The 21601-nt window shown below is 36.0% G+C and overlaps 1 protein-coding gene across 3 annotated transcripts in view; it reads left to right on the top strand.

Moving 5' to 3' along the window:
• The window catches only part of FCHSD2 (FCH and double SH3 domains 2), a 218251-nt gene that overhangs the window by 148995 nt on the left and 47655 nt on the right, over positions 1–21601 (top strand). For all 3 annotated transcript variants that reach the window (XM_081065005.1, XM_081065004.1, XM_081065006.1), the window contains one exon: positions 11873–11995. In XM_081065005.1, coding sequence (XP_080921131.1) covers positions 11873–11995 — 123 coding nt within the window. The remainder of the gene's footprint in view (positions 1–11872; positions 11996–21601) is intronic.

The raw sequence follows: 21601 nt of genomic DNA, 5'->3' as shown, positions 1-21601 counted from the left end.
TACCCATTTTATTAAGTGTTTTAATCATAAGTGGATGTTGTATCTTTTCAAATGCTTTTTCTGCATCTATTAATATAATCATATGATTTTTGTCCTTTATTTTGTTTATGTGGTGTATCACATTGATTGGCTTGCATATGTTGAACCATCCTTGTGTCCCTGGGATGAACCCCACTTGGTCATGATCTATAATCTTTTCAATGCATTGTTGCATTCGATTTGCTAGAAGTTTGTTTAGGATTTTTGCATCGGTATTCATCAGAGATATTGGTCTGTAATTTTCTTTTTGTGTGTTATCCTTACTAGGTTTTTGTATGAGGATAATGTTGGCCTCATAAAATGAGTTAGGGAGTATTGTCTTTTCTTCAATTTTTTGGAAGAGTTTGAGTAGGACAAGTATTCGATCCTCTTTGAATATTTGTTAGAATTCACTAATGAAGCCGTCTGGTCCCGGACTTTTGTTTTGGCAAGGTTTCCAATGGCTGATTCAATTTCCTTACTGGTGATCGATCTATTTAGATACTCCAGTTTTTCATGATTCAGCCTAGGAAGGCTATATGTTTCTAAGAATGTGTCCATTTCTTCTAGGTTACTGAATTTAGTGGCATATAGTCCTTCATAGTATTCTTGGATGATCCTTTTTATTTCTGTGGCATCTGCGGTAACTTCCCCACTTTTCATTTCTGATTTTATTTGTGTCTTTTCTCATTTTATTTTAGTGAGTCTAGCCAAGAGTTTGTCAATTTTATTAATCTTTTCAAAGAACCAGCTCTTTGTCACATTAGTTTTTTTCTATTTTTTTGTTCTCTATTTCATTTAGTTCTGCTCTGATTTTTATAGAAATCTGCTATTTAACTAAGCAGGAGGCACACCCTTCTAAACAGTCCTGTGGTGGAATAAAAACGGGGACAGTGATGAAACTTAAACTGGAGTAATCTAGGGCCCTCTTTTCCCTGGGCAAAAATTACTATAATCTCTTAGGTTATGTTGATTAAAATGTTATTTAAATATGCACAAATAAGAGTAGGTAAAACCTTATGCTTAAAGGTTTTATACAAGCATGAAACCAAAACAGGGTTATCACTTAAATATAAACAAATCTATAAAAATTCAAATTGACAAAAAGTTAAATATGATAGTTGGTAATGATTAGCTGATCGTAAATCACTACTTGAAATGTGAGTTATGGTATTGTCTTTAGGCTGTTTTGAGTTCTCAGTGCCTATACTAACATATCCATATGACTTTCCTGTCGCCGCACTTTTCGCTGTTAGTATAACATTCACTGATGTCATTTGAGCTCCATGTGTTGTAACTATGTCATTTACATTTTAAGTTAAAGGCCATTTTAAGTTCAAGATCTATTCTCATTAACCTAGCACCATTGGAGTAAAACGATTTGGCACGTTGATTATAAACGCAAGCATAGACATTTAAATCCCATGGCAATATTCCAATAAAAGGTGATCGTCTGTGTAATCCTAGATGAAATTACAGTATTTAAAAATTATATATTAAAAAGAAAAGAAATTAAATTCCCACAGAGAATTTATGGACTGAAAAAACTGTGATTATACCTTCAGCTTCCACTTTAAGGAAAACTATTCTAATTATTTTTGCCTATACATGTATTTGAAGAATGTGAGGAATAAAAGAGAGTTGCATCTACAGGGACAGGAAGCAGAAGAGATTTCCTAAAGCTGAGATTTCCTGCCCACGCTGGTAGGTCTTGGCCTGAGTCTCTTGAAGTCGAGTGCTTTAAGTGCATCTGGGCAAGTCAGTCACCGTTACTACGTCATTTTACTCAACTTCACTGGGGTTATTAGTTATTTCTAATTCTGGTAAGTTTGTTAGAAATGAACATTAATGTTTAGCAGTAGGGTCCAATGGAAAACAATGAATGGCTGAGGAACTGAAATAAGTTCATGTATATTTAAAAAGTCAAACTGGTGCATGTTACAGCTTTCAAACATGTCTGAAGTCTGTGAAACTCCTTGCAAAATTCTGGGATCCCCTGGAACACAGAGATAAAACATGGTCACTAAATAAACAAACAACAGCAACAACAACAAATCCTGGGGAAAGAAAAGAATCTTATTTCCAGAATTGCCACATTGTATTATTTTAAATGTCTAATTCTTAACAAAAAATTAGACATGCAAAGAAACAGGATAGTTTAGCCTATACAGCAGTAATAACAGGAGTCAATAGAAACTGACCCCAAGGAAGCCCACACATTGGACTTACTAGACAAAGATTTTAAATCACCTATTGTTATTAGGTTGGTGCAAAAGTGATTCCGGTTTTTGCAATAATTTTTAACCTTTTAAACCGCAATTACTTTTGTACCAACATAATAATATGTTCAAAGGGCTAAAGGAAACCATGTCCAAAAAACTAAAGCAAAGTATGAGAACAATGTCTCATCAAAGAGAGAATGTCGGCCCAGCAATAGAAATTATATAAAGGAACCAAATAGAAATTCTGAAGTTGAAAAGTACTGTAATGGAAATAAAAACACATTAGAAGAGTTCAGCAGTGAAGCTGAACTTTCAAACGAAAGAATCCATGAACTTAAAGATCAGACAATTGAGATTATACAGTCTGAGAAAGGAATAGATAATTTGGTCTGATTTAAAAGATAATGCATAAAACAATAATTATAAAATATTGTTGATGGGCTTATAATGTATAAAGGTATATTTGTGTGACAATAATAGCACTGACTAGGGAGAGAATAGAGTTATGTAGGAGCATAGTTTTTGTATACTGTTGAAATTAAGTTTGCACTAATCCAAACCAGTTTGCTTTAAATTAAGATGTTAAATTGTAATCCCCAGGCAACCACTATAAAAAGAACTCTCCTCTCCCCCAAAAAAGTAAAACAAACAAGGGAATTAAAATAGTACACTAGAAAATATCTATGAGGAGATGCTATTATTATCTCTGGATTTTATTGAAAACTGAGGTTTAGAGAGGTTAGACTGCTTAAATACATAATAGAATCAAGACTCAAAAGACATTCTGTCACCAAAATCCCTTATTATAGGTTCTGGAAGGGAAATAGGTGAAATTCTTGGGTAGAACATAGAAGTGGTCAAGCTTTATTATTTCAATGACCATCTTTTTACAAGGACCACACTCTTTTGCCTTCATCACATCAGGAACTGAAAGCTTTTCAAGAAGGTTCAGTGTTTTCCCAGAATGAAATTAATAGTAGTGGTAGAACTGGGATTTGCATGCAAGTGTGTATGCTTCAAGGCTTTCTACTGGACCGCACTGCTTTGGGGTTGCTACCTAAATATCCTGGTGGTTTTAGCACACTCACAGCCAGATGATATATGTTAGTAAATAACTCAGGAGCCCAACACAAACTGTATAGAAAAAGCAATATTGTGTTTTCCTTCCCTGGCTTTGTAATTTATGGACAGAAACATTCTTATTTGTTTCCTGTTTCATAGAACCTGAAGGAACTCAGTGCTTTTAAATAAAACTACCAAGTATAAAATTAGGTAATGTGTTTTAATTTTGCTTTATGTTAGTTGACAAATTCAGCCAGGTGTTAAGGTATTTACAGTGATGCAATTGTAGCCCAGTACTTGCTTTGGTTTCTTTAAATTTGTAAAAATCTGCTTTCTCTTTACAAGCCTGGGGACTTCTCTGAAAGAAAAACAAATGTAGGCGGGTAATCATCATTTACTTCCATCAGCAAGGGAGGACTGTAGAATTTCATAATTTTAAGATAGTTCATATTTATCATCATCTTGATATTTATATTTTTGACTTTTACCAAACACTGTTAGAATTCCCATTGCTCTCAGAAAAGGAAGAATTTGCTTTTCTAGGCTGCATTAAGGAAACTTAACAGTGAAACTCTATAACTGCAGAATCCATGCCCTTCCTGGAACTAAATAAGTAGGCAACTGTTTAAAGTTCTCACTTTAGGGGAAATTGCATCAAATGCTTAGAAAGATGACACATTTTCTTTCTTCTAACTTCTAATTCCTCATAATTTTTCTCATCAAACAAGTTCCAGGGAATTTACATTTTCCTGTAAAATTAATGTTTAGTTAGTGGAACATCCTAGATTTCTAAGTTTCTGAATTGGTTTTTAGGATATCCCCAATTTTTTTTTTTTATTATTTTGAGTATTTACCATTGAGTCAAACTCAACTGATTTGAAAGATCAAATTGATCAAATGAGTAAAGAGGGCAGAGATAATACATAAGGTAACATGGCTGCTTGAAAGCATTCAAATTCAGTTTTTTTCAAAAACACTGCTAGACCATTAAAACATATTGCTGATCAAAAGGTCCATGGTGTCTTCATTTAGATGTTATAGACTTCTTCCCCTGACAATTTATATCAAATAATTTTTTTTAAAGTTTGACTATGTTTAAAAATGCACATTTGGATGAGTTACCTACCAAATTTTTTCATAGCAGAGACCACCAAGGAGCTCACATAGCCAGATTAACTCATATTTGTATAAACCTTGAAAGAATGCTTCTCCTGCCATTTCTGAGCATATATGTGAATTCTGGTGTATCACTGATTATAAAGTTTATGGCTCTTCATACCAGTCTCTATGGGAATTGAAGTTTATGTACATCTGTTTATTTAAAATTGAATAAACGAGTATATTTAGAGAACATTCCTGTGCCTTGCTCATATAAATGCTGGACAGGGCTCAGATGCATCTTCACCATGCATGTCCTTGTCAAACTATTATATTTGTGATACTTTTATCATTTATTGTAAGCTTTAAGTAGTTCTTACCTTACTTTAAATTTATAAGAAATACGTGAGCTTTTGGATTGTGTCCGTCATTCAGCTTTTAAATAAAAATTGTCAACTTCAAGCTTTTAGATTTAATTGAAGAGAACCACAAATAGTAAGGCAAGCTATTGGATTATTATTAATTGCAGTTAATTATCTATATGAATCAAGGTTTTTCCTTGAAATAAATTAGATAGTGGGGCTTATGTAAGCTACAAGTATCATCCATAACCCTTTAGTAATGAGGCCCTTAACTGCAAATAACAAAACTTAAAGTAGCTTGAGTAAGGTGAGAATTTGTTGGTTCAGGGAAAGATAGCACAGAAAGGACGAGGTGCTGCTTGCTCAGGAACCACCCAATCTAACAACACTCTGTGTCTCTCTCTTCTGCCTCCTATCCCCAGCTTCACTCTGCAAAAATTTATAAGCACTGCTTTTCCTTGTAAGTTGGTTTAAATCTCTCCTACGCCAGATAGGTTTTCTGTACTTTGTGGGAAGAATAGCCATTTGGTGGGAAGAATAAGCCATTTTGGACTAATCTTTCATGTGCTATCCCAGGGATGGCCTAATTTAGGTCAAGTGCCCACCTTTGCCCAGTAACAGTGTTCTTTCTGTCTTACATACCAGCTTGGCCTGCAAGTACACCCCTGTGGTTGAGAGCAGGCTCTGTTGCTAGGAGAGAGAAGGTATGCGAAGTCATGTTATGTTTTATGTCTTGGGATTCCACATCAAAATATGCCACTACTAAAAAGATTTAAAAACTGTTAGAGTAGACAAAGTTTTGTGCGAGTAGTGTCTTTAGTTTGTATAAAACTTTACCAGTGTTATATAACATGAGGCTGACTTTTCAGTCATGGGACTCAAGTGTGGCCTCATTCAATTTTTTTTAACATGTGGATTCTGATTAGGATATTGTTTGTTGAACAGAACCAATATTTATGAAGCACTACTAGTATGTCACACCCTGTACTCAGCACCGAAGACACAGTGGTAAACAGACAGGCATGATCCTTCCCTTCACTGCACTTAACAAACTAAAAGAAGAGACAGACAAATAGGCGTCACCAGTGCAAGATTGCATGCTATGGTTAAGCGTGATGCAGCAAAAAGACAAGAGAGATGTCTAAAATAGATCGTAATTAAGTGAAGATGTAAGTATAAGAGTTAGCTAGACCAGGGAGGAGAGGGTAGAGCATAGTCAGGAAAGAGGAAAAGCTTGTGTGAAAACTCAGAAGCAAAAGGAATATTGGCCAAACCAAACGATAGGCATTGTAGGGAAAGTGTAATGGGGAAGGGAAATGGGGAGCAATAAGCAAAGAAGCTGGAGAGGTAAGCCAAGTCAAGATCATGAAGTCAGGATTTTTATTTTTATTTTTTTGCTTTATCATAAATATAATGAGTAGCCAATGAATATTGTTGAGCAGTCAAGTAAAATATGCAATTTAGAAACATCTTCCTAGCCACACTATGGAAATGGGTTAACAAGAGGAAGAACTGGATTCAGGGCAGCAAGAACTTATTGCAGGAATCCAGATGAGACAGGATGGCAGTAGCTGAGACAGTAGCTGTGGAGATTAGGAGGGGTGAGTTTCCTAAATACTTAAGAAATAGAATCAACAAGATTTAGTAATTAACTGGGGAAAAGGCAGATGGGAAAGGAAACCTTATGTTCCAAGTGTCTGACATAGGCAGGTGAATGGATAGCGGCATTACACACTGAGCTAGGAACACAAAAAGAAAAGCAGCTGGAGAAGAGAATGATTCCGTTTAAGAGGCAGTTTGATATATAGGTGAGAAAATCAGAGGAGGGAAATAGTGTCTGGTCAAAAATCTAAGTCTGAATAATGACATTATTTTTTCACCAATTAAGATAGAATAAATGCCCAATTCTCTTACTTCACTCTCAAAATGTTTCTTCGTCACCTTCCCTTATACAGTTGAGCCTGGTTTTGTAGCTCCCACTTTTCTCAGTTCAGTTCATTTCAGTAGTTGTTTACTGCAGTCTGTCTTTGCTAAGGTTAGGGATAAAGGGAAGAAGCAACTGCTGCCTGCTTTCAAGGAACTAATGGTCTGTTGGGGAAACCAGACATGTATATAATGGTTTTGATATGCAACTTAGAAACTTCCTCGTAACTGCAGTGTGGAAATCGGTGTGTGGGAGGGACCACAGGAAAGTATTGCAGTAATCCATATGAGACGGGTACTAAGTACTATGATAGGTAATGATAAGTACTCTGTGTGGTAAGTACTGGGAGGGAGGAGTAAAAAGCATCTTTATGCTATCTTCTTTGGTTCCCAATATTTCATTCTATTTTGGGGAATTACTTTCCTAATTTTTGGCTTTTTAATCAAAGTCCATATAAAAATTTATGCAATCTGCTTTCTAATCACAAACCATGTTGAAATACTACTACCCAGAATTGCTTTGAACTTCATCTCTGGGCACCAACTGGTTCAAACAACTGGAGTTAACTTGAGACGGGGCTGAAGCCAATCATAGGGTAGGTAATTATCTACTTCCTGTACTTTGATCCAACAGTCTCTTAATTTTCATACCTTCTGCATTAGCTCTGTGCGCACTAGCAATAATCCACGTAGGCCAGAAGGCCTCCAGCTATCTCATTCTTAGACACCAGAAAAATTGGCATGTGTGCAGGTTAATAAATACTGCAGCACTGCAAATGCAATCATTAAAATTCAGGGAATTCTAGGTGTTGAATAAGATGAAAGAAATATTTAAGATTGATCAGTCTGTTGAAGAGGCTTCCTCCGGTCACTTGGCCCACCTCCCACCTAATGACGTTTCATTAAGCCTTATTTGGGTTGCGGAAGCCAAGAGAAGACTTGACTGTGTTTGGTACATGATGTCTAATGGTATGTTTTCTCTTAACTGAAACATGCTAGGTATAGCTTGCTTGTGAGGTAACTAATTCAGGGCATGTTTGTTGCTAGAGCAAAGCATTCATTTATTTATAAATATTTTTGAGCATCTATCTGCCAGGCCGTGTGCCTGAATAAGACTCAGTCCATGACTTGCAATAATCCCCGTACAACATACAGGAGGTTAAGGAGTCACTAAGGAGGAACTGGTTGAGTCGGTTCTGTAAGGGACTGGGAACATGATAAGCCGTTAGTAAATGTTAGTTGCCTCTCTCAGCCCTCATTATTACTATTTGAGTAGGAGAGAAGAGGAGGAAGGACTCCTATTTGAGTAGGAGAGAAGAGGAGGAAGGAAGCCCTCATTATTACTATTTGAGTAGGAGAGAAGAGGAGGAAGGTCAAGAGAATAACTTAACTGGAACCATGAAAGTGAATGTCATTTTCCAGAATGGCTCGTTTCAGTTGGGATGTAGAGTGCAATGCAGACAAGTGATGAGTGATGGTGCTAAGTAGTGCGGGACTAGATTTTAAAGGACCTTCAAAATACACAGTGGAAGCCATTGCGGGGAAAGATTGTGGCATCACTTTTTTTCCTAATCTGATTCAGGTTTTCTTTTTACTTTTTTATGGAAATTTTCCAACATGCTCTAAAGTAGGAAAAGTAGTGTAATGACCCCCATGTACTCATTATCCAGCTTTAACAATTATCAATATGTGGTCAATCCAGTAAAGATTTTCAAGCAAGATGAGAAAGGACTAACATCGTGCCACGTTCATTACCTTATTTTATCTTTACAATGTCCCATGGAGTATGTGGTATTCCTACTTTCGCTAGTTACAAATCAGAAAACTATCAAAATGATGAAGTAAACGTTCTATGATTCTAACCCACACCCAGCTTATTTCAGAACTCACGTTCTGTCCCATGCTGCATCGTGCTGCCTCTGTAATTCTGAAGTAGATAGAGCATAAGTCTCAGTTGAAAAACAGCTACTGATCTGCCTTCTTGTTCTACTGGTGCTGTTGACCCTTCCGGATGGTAGACTTCTCTGCCTCCAGCCATTTTGCTTGCATAGGGCCGTCAGGATCTAAGTCTGTGTAAAACATTCAACCTAATCAGCTAAAATGACTGTTTAGTCCAGTGGTTCTCAAAGCATGGTTCTCCAGCCCAGCAACAAGTTGTTAGAAAATATAAATTCTCAGGTGCCACCCCAGTCCACTAAATCAGAAACTCTGGGGGTGGGAGCTCATGGTGCCAATATTGCTATTTACTGTATTTAAATAAAACATTCCAATGGTTTCCTGAAAACACAAGGTTACGGCCATCTACCAAAAGTATTTCCAAGGGAAAAGCTTCATATCAGAGGAAGTTGTATGTTTCTTTTTTAACAAGTTCATGGAAAGCATGTCCTAAGGCGAGAATTTTTATTCAGACTTAACACCTGGAGTCTCTCTGAGGATGTTATGTAACTACATGGAAAGGAATCTTAAGGAACTTGCACTGCCTTTATTTAAAGTGCTTGATGGTGCCATCTAGTGGCTTAAGCACTACACAACATACAGCTTTACTACTCAAGTCCATTGGGGCAAAATTTGTGTATTTTTAAAAAATCAGTTTTATAGTAAAACTTTAATGGAATAGCCAAACACAAAATATATAAAGTATTTCTCTATAAAACCTCCATCGAGGATTCTTAGGTATGACACCAAGACACAAGTAACAAAATAAAAATAGCTAAATTAGACTGCATCAAAATAAGAAATGTTTGTATATCAAAGGACACTATTGAGAGAGTGAAAAGACAGCTCACAAAATGGGAGAATATATTTGACAATCATGTATCTGCTAAGATATGTGTATTCAAATATATAAATAGTATCCAAATATATAAAGAACTATTATAACTCATCAACAAAAAGACCAAACAACCCAATTAAAAACTGAGTGAAGGACTTGAATAGACATTTCTTCAAAAAAGGTATACTAATGGCCAATAAATACATGAAAAGATGCTCAACATTGTTACTAGTAGAGAAATGCAAATTAAAACTACAATGAGGGGCGGCTGGATGGCTCAGTTGGTTAGGGCGCAAGCCCTGAACAACAGGGTCGCCGGTTTGATTCCCACATGGGCCAGTGAGCTGCACCCTCCACAACTAGATTGAAGGACAATGACTTGGAGTTGATGGGCCCTGGAGAAACACACTGTTCCCCAATATTCCCTAATTAAAAAACAAATTTTTTTTAAAACCACAATGAGATACCACTAGGATAGCTTGAATAAATTTTTTAAAAATAGCAAGTGTTGGCAAGGATGTGGAGAAATTAGAACTTTCTAATTTCTAGCATTTTACATGCTAGAAAATGCTACAGCCACTAGGGAAAACAGTTTGGTGGTTCCTCATATAATTAAACATTGAATTACCATAGGACCTAGTAATTTCACTACTGGGTATATACACCAGACTTGGAAACAGGTGTTTAAACAAAAACTTGTACACAAATATTTATAGCAGCATTATCCATGATAGCCAAAAGTGGAAACAACCCAAATGTCGTCAACTAATGAATGGGTAAAAAATGTGGTATATCCATACAATGGAATATTACTCAGCCATAGAAAGAAATGAAGTACTAATACATTTATGAACCTTGAAAGCATTACTCTTAGTGACAGAGGCAGGCACAGAAGGGCCACATATGTATGATTCCATTTATATGAAATATCCAGAATAGGCAAATCCAAAGCGATAGAAAATAGCTTAGTGGTTGCCAGAGGCTAGAGGAAGGGAAGAATGGGAGTGTCCACTTAATTGGTGTGGGATTCCTTATTGCGATGATGCAAATGTCTTGAAATTAGATAGTGATGGTTGTACAACATTGTGAATGTACTAAAAACCATTGAATTTAGCTATTTAAAATAATTAAAATTGTAATTTTTATGTTATGTAAATATTACTTCAATTTTTAAGAAAACCTCCATTGATTGGCAAGACTCCGTAACCTTTTTTGATTATTGTTGATACATTTTCCCATCGTTGTTGCTGGTATGTTTGTATTCTATTTTTGTTTTTTTTTTTAACCTGAATTTATTTGATACATACTTTTCCATCTGTAAAGTTTCCAGTTTATATTTTAGTGACTGTGTATATGTTAGTCATTATACACATCAAGACTTAATCATTTCTCAAAGTTGAGTGGTTTTCTCTTTTTCAGTTTCAAAGAGTACTGTTCTATGCTTCAACAAATAAGAATGTCTAAAACTCTTCATAGACATTGCATTGATGTTTCTTCCTCAAAACAGAATTTGTCATTTTTCTTATTTCTTTTTTTTTTCACTATTTCAATTGTATGTTTTCTCTGATTGCTCTATAGTAAGAATATACTAATTTATAATCCTACCAATAAGGGATGAGGAAAAATAGAAGATATTAATGATTATTGAGTATCTACTCTGTTCTAGGCACTGTGCCTAGATCTTTCACATCCATTATTTCGTGTAACTCCCACACTGTTCCCACTGACTACAGAAGTTGACACAGCTAATAGCAGATGAGCAAAGCTCAGAACCCAAGCACTTTGTCTTCAGGTTTTGTCCTATTCCACAGCTTTACCAGTATTGGATTTTACCTTTCTTTTTTAAATTTTTTTAAGTTATTTTTTTTTTATTTTTTTTAACAGGACTTTATTGGGGAACAGTATGTACTTCCAGGCCTTTTTTCCAAGTCAAGTTGTTGTCCTTTTTCAATCTTAGTTGTGGAGGGTACCGTTCAGCTTCAAGTTGTTGTCCTTTCAGTCTTAGTTGTGGAGGGCGCAGCTCAGCTTCAGGTCCATTTGCGGTTTCTAGTTGCAGGGGGCGCAGCCCACCATCCCTTGCGGGACTCGAGGAATTGAACCGGCACCCTTGTGGTTGAGAGCCCACTGGCCCATGTGGGAATCGAACCGGCAGCCTTTGGAGTTAGGAGCACGGAGCTCTAACCGCCTGAGCCACCGGGCTGGCCCAGATTTTACCTTTTTATAGTTCCTATTTATTAGAAAGATTCAATGTTTTCCCAAGTGATTATTTACTGTTTATATTTACTCTTACATAATCTGTATCTTTTGTTCATTTCTTAATAGATTTTAAACTGAACTCACCTTGTAGACATTAGGCATTATATGTCAAAGCTTTATCATAATGTTGTTACCTTTTGTTTATTTCTCTTTTACAGGCTCTTGATGGAAATGTGTATGATCACCTGAAGGATTATTTAATAGCCTTCAGCCGGACTGAGCTGGAAACATGTCAGGCTGTGCAGAACACATTCCAGTTTTTATTAGAAACCTCCAGCAAGGTAAGTTACCTTTAGTGTATTATGTGATGTTATCCATTTTTGAATCTAAAATGTTTTTACATACAAACTAAATGAAGCTACCAATGATATTAGAAGAATGCTATAGAGGACAAATGTCCTAGAAACAGTATTCCTTCTGAAAAAAAGTTGGAAGGTATTCTATTCTCCTTGATGAGCTGACACAAAGGGCGAAAGGAGAAGTCTCGATAACAGGCTTGCTCACAACATCAGTCCATTGCCATGTAGGTTGCTTTTGAGTAGAATGGTTTAAAGAGTTTTATCTTCCACTCAAATTTTGAATGCACTCAACTCATTCAAATGGGGGAACAAAAGGGTCATTTGTCAATTCAAAGAATAATAAAGGGGGCAAAGGGGAAAATAGCATTTTATAATCAATAAAGGAATGAATAGTATAATATAATACCTGTTTTTTAGCTGTTATGTCACACTGTGTACAAAGAAAACAAATAAAATTGCTTTTCTTTAGCAACTGACAGATTGAATTTTTTTGCAGTAGAGAAATTGTCCTTTGGTAGATAACTTGTTTCTGTGATTAGTAATTTCTTTCTGATAAATTAAGTGCATAGTAAACATTTCCTGACTGAATGCATTCATTTGTAAACGTATATTCATTTTTAACTGCCATTTTAAAAGATCCAGTTAAATTCTGTTTTTTGGCAAGGAAAGCAGGAACTGGCTAATACCATAAGAAATTGTTTAGAAAGGAATTACGGTATCCATCTCGCAAGCCAATGTCCAAAGAAAAGTAAAGGAGCACAGACTCTTCTTCTTGAACTCCTCCTTTTGTATTTATTCTTGTTTTCAGTGTACCATTGCTCCAATTCTATTTTGAGAAAAACATTTAAAATATTAAGTTGATATGGAAATATAAAGATCACTCGTCTGTTGCTTTGAAATCCTGTCATATTTCGATTTTCTTGTATTCCCCCCACCCAGGATCCAGTGAAAGATATGAAAGGACTGATGTATAGAAAGAATGATGGATGAATGGTTATGTGAAAGCAAAATGCAAAAACAATGTTAATTGAAGAAACTAAATAATGGGTATATGGGTGTTTTAGTACAATTCTTTTTATTTTAATGTATGTATATTTGAAATTTTTCAAGAGAATGTTGGGGGAGAGAGTCTTATGAAAATATCTTGTCTTTGTTCCTTTTTATGGAGCGGTTGATTTTGACTAGTGATCAAATTGTTTATATTTATCGGTCCATTCACGTTTTCTGTTTCTTTCTTAGTACATTTTGGTAACTTACACTTTCTTAGACAATTGTCCATTTCATTGATCAAATTTGGTGGCATAAATTTGCTTATAAACTTGTTTACTTGTGTAGTTGTCTTCCTTTTTATTTCTAATATTGTTTGTGCTTTCTTATTTTGATCATATTTACCAGTCTATTTTATTAATCTTTTCCAAGAGCCAGCTTTTGTTCTACTTTTCAATGTTGTTATTTTCTGTTCCCTTAATTTCTGCCTTTATGTTCATTATTTCTTTCTACTTTATTACAGTTTATATTCTTATTCTGTGTCAGACTTCTTTTTCTATTAGGTCCGATCATCAGTCGTCTTCCTTGTTTTCGAATAAATCCACTTAAGGTTAAAAAATTTCTCTTTCTACTTTAATTGCATGCTATAATATGTAGAGCTTTTGTGTTGTTTCTACTTTTCCCCCCCTCATTTACCAATTAATTATTTAGAAGTGAGTTTTTCCAGTTTCCATTCGATTTGGAGTATATACTGGGTAACATTTTTCATTCTACTAGAAATTGTGTCTTATTTTTATTTTATTGTATTTATTCTAATTTTATCAGAGAGATTGTCCTCTGACAAAATACACTAACTTTAGTTTATAAAACAGTAAATGTATAGTCTTTAAAAAACAGCTAACATTTTGCACAACACTTAACAATTTTCTAGAAGTTTTTTAGCACATCCTCTGAAGTTGACATTATTGTGCTCATTTTATAGAGAGGAAAACAGATTCAGAAAGTTTATGTGGCTTGCCTAAGGTCACACACACATAGTGTTTTCCGTGCTCTACTATTATACTATATTCTCTTCTTAGCTTATATCATTTTCATAGAAAATGAATTAAAAATGTATAAACTGATTTAGACATATAAAGAGATAAGCTTTCATTTTCCTCTACTTTCACTCATATGAGTATCTTGCTCCCCAGGAATGAGGAATAAATGAGATGTTCTTATGTTTAGAATGAAAATGGTAGTAATAATTTTTTTTAAGTTTTTATTGGGGAACAGGACTTTATTGGGAACAGTGTGTACTTCCAGGACTTTTTTCCAAGTGAAGTTGTTGTCCTTTCAATCTTAGTTGTGGTGGGTGCCGTTTTAGCTTCAAGTTGTTGTCCTTTCAGTCTTAGTTGTGGAGGGCGCAGCTCAGCTCCAGGTCCAGTCGCCATTGCTAGTTGCAGGGTGCACAGCCCATCGTCCCTTACAGGAGTCAAACCGGCAACCTTGTGGTTGAAAGGACGTGCTCCAACCAACTGAGCCATCCGGGAGCTCAGCAGCAGCTCAGCTCAAGGTGCCGTGTTCAATCTTAGTTGCAAGGGGCGCTGCCAATCATCCCTTACGGGAGTCAAGGAATCGAACTGGCAACCTTGGGATTGAGAGCTCTCTCCAACCAACTGAGCCATCCCGGAGGCAGCTCAGCTCAAGGTGCTGTGTTCAATCTTAGGGGCGGAGCCCACCATCCCTTGCGGGACTCGAGGAGTTGAACCGGCAACCTTGTGGTTGAGAGCCGACTGGCCCATGTGAGAATCGAACCAGTAGCCTTCGGAGTTAGGAGCACGGAGCTCCAACTGCCTGAGCCACCAGGCCGGCCCCAGTAATAAAAATTTAATAAGAATGATGTAGTTAGGAGATGTGTCCTTTTGTTCCAAGTACCAGAAGAGGTCATACCTACCAAAGTTTTATGCCATGTGGTTTTCTGCTACAAAGAACTTGTTATGCTGCTTTTGTTATACTGCTGAAAACAACCCAGTGATCTGATAATCCAAAAAGAATTTTGAAACTTTTTAGGTTTTTATTCTGCACCATTGTCTTTTGGGGAGAAAAATCCATTGTTTTCCCACATACCTAAATTGTAACTGTACGTATTCTGAAAGATATTTGGGGGTTATTCATAGTGACACACTATTAATGTTATGATGCTCTCTATATCTTTCATTCCCTAAAGGGTAACAGCTGGCCCTGCGAGCTTTTGTTTAATTATTTATAAAGCTTGCTTTTCTCCTTAATATTTTATGAAATGTTTTGTGTATGTAGCTGAAGTAGATGTTGTCATAGATATTTTCTCTAGGATAGTAATTCCAAAGGTAGTTATGCTGGCCTTTCTAGCTTGTTTATGCATGCTTGCTTTCTGTCTGCATGAGAAAATTCCTACCAATTAATGTAGCTTTTATAACAATTCCAAAAATAATAGTGTTATTCTATATTTCTTTGAAAATTAAATTGTCTAGTATTACCATTCTTAATACCTTGAAGCCTGACCAAAAAAGTAAACTTAATAAAAGGAAGGGGGGGGGACCACATGAGCATCTCAAAAGACACTGGAAAAGCATTTTACAAAATTCAACACTTTCATGATAAAACCACTCAGCAAATTAGGAATCGAAGGGAATGTCCTTAACATGACAGAGAGCATTTATGAAAAACCTACAGCCAATATATTCAATGGCGAAAGACTGGAAGCTTTCTCCACTAAGGTCAGGAACAAGACAAGGGATGCCCACTTTCAGTACTGCTATTCATCATTGTCGTGGGGGTCCTAGTTAGAGCAGTTAAGCAAGAAAAAAAATAGAAGGCATCCAGATTGAAAAGGAAGAACTAAAATTATCTGTATTTGGATGTGACATGATTTATATAGAAAATCCTATAGCATCCACAAAAAAAGTACTAGAGCTAATAAAAGAATTCAGCAAAAGTTGCAGGTACGAGATCAAAACACAAAAATCAATTGTGTTTCTATACTCCGTTAATGATAGAACTGAAAGAAAATTAAGAAAACAATTTCAACTACAACAACATCTGAAGAATAAAATACCTAGGAATAAATTTAACCAAGGGGGTGTGTGAAAGACTTCTACATTGAAAACTACAAAACGTTGCTGAAATCAATTATAGAAGACCTAAATAAATAGAAATAATAAATGTTTATGGATTAGAAGATTTCATATCACTAATACTGCAATATTCCTCAAAGTAATCTACAGATTCAGTGCAATCCCTATCAAAATTTCAGTGGCCTTTTTTTTTGCAGAAATGGAAAAGCCTAACCTTAACTATATATGGAACTTCAAGGGGCCCTGAATAGCCAAAACACATTGAAAAGGAAAAAAACGTTGGAGGACTCACACTTCCCAATTTCAAAACTTACTGCAAAGTTATGGTAATCAGGATTGTGTGGTACTGTAATAAGGATAGACGTAGACCAATGAAATAGAATTGAGAGTCCAGAAATAAACCCAAACATCTATGGCCCATTGATTTTTGACAAGATTGCCAAGGCTATTTGATGAAGAAAGAATAATCTCTTAAACAAAAAGGTTAACAGCTGGGACAACAGAATAACCACATGCAGAAGAATAAAGTTGAACCCCTATCTCATTCCATATACAAAAATTAAGTCAAAATGGATCAACGACCTAAAACTATAAAACTATAGAAGAACACATAGAAGTACATCTTTAGGACCTTGGATTTGGCATTATATTTGTAGATTTGACATCAAAACACAAGCAGTAAAAGAAAAAATAATTGGACTTCATCAAATAAAAAGCTCTTGTGCATCAAAGAACATTGTCAAGAATGTGGAAAAAAACAACACACAGGTTGGGAGGAAATATTTACAAATCATGTGTCATAAAGATTTAATATCCAAAATGTACAAAGAATTCTTACAACTCAACAACAAAAAGACAACTGACCCAATTTAAAAATGGGCAAAGGACTGGAATAGACATTCCTCTAAAGAATATATACAAATGGCCAATAAGCAGATGCCCAACATCTTTGGTCATTGGAGAAATGCAAATCACAACAACAATGAAATACCACTTCCCACCATGTAGGATGGTTTTAATTATAATAAAAAAAAGCTGACAAGTGTTGGCAAGGATGTAGAGAATTTAGAACACTTATACATTGTTGGTAGGAATATAAAATGGTGCAACCACTGTAGAAAACTGTTTGGCAGTTCCTCAAAAGTGAAGCACAGAGTCATCACATGACTTGAAACTTCCACTTCAAGAGAATTGAAAACAAGTGTTCAAACAAAAATTTGTACATAAAGGTTCACAGCAGCATTATTCATAATAGCCAATAAGTTGGAAAAAAACTAAATGTCCATCAACTGATGATTGGATAAATAAATACGGTATATCCATACAATGGAATATTATTCATTCATAAAAATAGGTGAACTGCCGATACATCATACAACATGAGACCCACAGAATAAAAAAATATAAATAGTTGGAAGGCAGTGTGGAGGTTCCTTAAAAAATTAAGAATAGAGTTACCATATGACCCAGCAATCCCTCTCCTGGGTATCTACCCAAAAAATCTGAAAACATTTATCTGTAAGGACACATGTGCTCCACTGTTCATTGTAACTTTACTTATGATGGCCAAGACACAGAAACAACCAAAGTGTCCTTCGATAGATGATTAGATAAAGAAGATATGGTGTATATATACAATGGAATACTACTCTGCCATAAGAAATGATGAAACAACAGGGCTACAATAATCAAAACAGCTTGGTATTGGCAGAAAAACAGACACATAGACCAATGGAATAGAATTGAGAACCCAGAAATAAAACCACATAAATATGGACAGATAATTTTTGACAAAGAAGCTAAAAACATACAATGGAGGAAAGACAGCCTCTTCAATAAATGGTGCTGGCAGAATTGGATAGCTACGTGCAAAAGAATGAAACTGGACTGCTATCTGTCACCATGTACCAAAATTAATTCAAAATGGATCAAAGACTTAAGCATAAGACCTGACACAATAAACTGCATTGAAGAAAACATAGGTACTAAACTTATGGACCTTGGGTTCAAAGAGCATTTTATGAATCTGACTCCAAAGGCAATGGAAGTAAAAACTAAAATAAACGAATGGGATTATATGAAACTGAAAAGCTTCTGCACAGCAAAGGAAACTATTGACAAAATAATGAGGCAACCAACTGAATGGGAGAAGATTTTTGCAAACAGTGCCTCTGATAAGGGGCTAATATCCAAAATATACAAGGAACTCATGAAACTCAACAACAAAAAAACAAACAACCCAATTGAAAAATGAGGACCTGAAGAGACATTTCTCCAAAGAGGACATACAAATGGCAAATAGACATATGAAAAAATGCTCAACATCGCTAATCATCAGAGAAATGCAAATGAAAACCACAATGAGATATCACCTCACCCCAGTCAGAATGGCCTTCATCAATAAGACAAATAGTAACAAGTGTTGGAGAGGCTGTGGAGAAAAAGGAACCCTCATACACTGTTGGTGGGAATGCAGACTGGTGCAGCCGTTATGGAAGGCAGTGTGGAGGTTTCTCAAGAAATTATGAATAGAATTACCATATGACCCAGCAATCGCTCTCCTGGGTATCTACCCAAAAAATCTGAAAGCATTTCTCTATAGAGACACGTGTACTCCAATGTTCATTGCAGCTTTGTTTACGGTGGCCAAGACATGGAAACAACCAAAATGTCCTTCAATAGATGAATGGATAAAGAAGTTGTGGTATATATACACAATGGAATACTATTCCGCGTTAAGGAAAGATGATATAGGAGCATTTGTGACAACATGGATGGATCTTGAGAGTATAATGCTAAGTGAAATAAGTCAGACAGACAAAGCAGAGAACCCTATGATTTCACTGATATGTGGTATATAAACCAAAAAGAACAAGACAAACAAATGAGAAAGAAAAACTCATAGACACAGACAATAATTTAGTGGTTACCAGAGGGTGAGGGGGTGGGGGGTGGGTGATGAGGGTAAAGGGGATCAAATATATGGTGATGGAAGGAGAACTGACTCTGGGTGGTGAACACACAATGGGATTTATAGACGATGTAATACAGAATTGTACACCTGAAATCTATGTAAATTTACTAACAATTGTCACCCCAATAAATTTAATAAAAAAAAAAAAGAAATGATGAAACAGTGCCATTTGCGACAGCATGGAGGGATCTTGAGATTATAACGCTAAGCAAAATAAGTCAGAAAAAGTCGAGAACCATATGATTTCAATGATATGTGGTATATAAAACTGAAAGCAACAAAGGAGCAAGACAAACAAAGAAACAAACTCATAGACACAGACAATAGTTCAGTGTTTACCAGAGGGTAAGGGAGGAGGGGGGTGGTAGATGAGGGTAAATGGGATCAAATATATGGTGATGAAAGGAGACCTGACTGAGTGGTGAACACACAATGTAGATGATGAGAATATATAGATGATGTATTACAGAATTGTACGCTTGAAACCTATGTAATTTTAACCATTGTCACCCCAATAAATTTTGATTAAAAAAAACAAACAAAATGTGTGTGTGTGTGTGTGTGTATAAAACCATATAGTAAGATGCTGTTATGGGCTGAATTGTGTCCTGATTAAATTTGTATATTGAAGTCCTAACCCCAATTACCTCAGCATGTGACTGTATTTAGAGATAGGGCCTTTAAAGAGGTTATTAAGGTAAAGTGAGGTCATGTAGGTGGGCTCTAATCCAATATGACTGGAGATTATGTCCTTAGAAGAGGAGATTAGGACACAAAGAGGGACAGAGGGAAGACCATGTGAAGACACCAGAAAAAGATAGCCATCTACAAGCCAAGGAGAGAGGCCCTCAGAAGAAACCAACCCTGCCAGCACCTTGATCTAGGACTTCTAGACTCCAGAACTGTGAGGAAATAGATTTCTGTTGTGTAAACCACCCAGTCTATGATACTTCGTTATGGCAGCCCCAGCAAACTAATACAGTTGCTTATCCTCATCATTAGTCAAAGAAATGGAAATTAAAATCACCATGAGATTCTGTTTTACACCTATGAGACTGACAGAAGTAAAGATAGGCAGGAGTGAGTGTTGAGGAGAATGTGGATGAACACAAACTCATATACTACCCTGAGGGGTACATCCAATTTGCAAACATTTGACATTATCTAGTCAACTTAAAGATGCACCTAGCTTATGACCTAGCAGTGTCGCTTCTAGGCATATATCCTAGAGAAACTCTTGCAGACGTGTACCAGGAAACTTTTGGGACAATGTTCATAGCAGTTTTCTTTATTAAAGTTGAAAAAGCTACAAACAACCCAACTGCCCATGGCTGGTAGGATGAATAATGGACTACAGTGCAGCAGTAAAATGAAAGGTCTGCAGGCACTTGCATTAATATGAAGAGACTCTCAAATATGATTCTGAGCAGAAAAGCAATCTGTAAAAGAGTATACACACTGAGATGCCATTTATGCAGAATTTTAAAATATCCAAGAAAACAGTATCATTTTGAAATACATCACATATAGTAACACTATTTAAAGAAAAAAAAAGGAGAATGATAAAATTCAGTGGAGTGGTTATCTCTGGAGCATGCATTCTCGGAGGGGGCGTATTCCCCCAAAGGAGTAAAAAATTGCTTCCAGATGTGGGGGGCGAGGTTTGCAAAAAAAATCTTAGATATTATAATGTGCCACAGTACATAGACATATGTAGCATATTTGTGGTATTAAAACTTACTCAAAGAGGATGCTAGGGAAAACATGTCCAAAACAGCTTCCTTGGCCAGGGAGTAGGGATAATAACATTAAAAAAAAAAAAAAAAAAGTTAAGGAGCACTGTTTTTAAAGGATAGAAGGTGAGAATGCAGTAAGGAGAGGGTATATAGATTTCAACAGTATTGGTAATATTTAATCTCAGTGGTGGATACACAGATGTTCTTAAACAGCTTTTATTGAATGTTAGTTTAGGCAAAGTCGCCGCGCTGGGTGCTGAAGGATAGAGCATCAGTAATAAGATTTAAGGCCTGATGTTCGTTGTCACAAGGATTGACAGAGGGGAACAGGAAGGGACTGGAGGGAAAGATTTAGAAGGAGGATGGGGACATTTGCGAGAGTGAGGAATATGTTCATTATCTTGATTGTGGTGATGTTTTAACAGGTGTATAGCTATGTTAAAACTTAATCAAATTATACACTTTAAATATATACAGTTTATTGTACGCATGTGTCAATTATACCTCAGTAACACCTTTAAAGAGGGAGATTGGGCATGTATCCGAGAGAAGAGGAAAATTTAGTTTTACACAGAAACTTACACAAATGTTACAGTATTTGTTCGTAAGAGCCAAAAACTGGGAACTGCTTACACGGCCTTCAGTGAGTGAAGGATCAAACAATGGTATGTCCATACTGTGGAATACTACTCCGCAATAAACATGAACAAAATGTTGATAAGTGCAATGACTTGGATGAGCTTCAAGGAAATTATACTGAGGGAAGAAAGGCAACCTCAAAAGATATATGCTGCAT

This window comes from Rhinolophus hipposideros (genome assembly GCF_964194185.1).
Source record: "Rhinolophus hipposideros genome assembly, chromosome: 10".
NCBI lineage: Eukaryota > Metazoa > Chordata > Mammalia > Chiroptera > Rhinolophidae > Rhinolophus > Rhinolophus hipposideros.
This window is presented reverse-complemented; position numbering and strand designations above follow the sequence as displayed.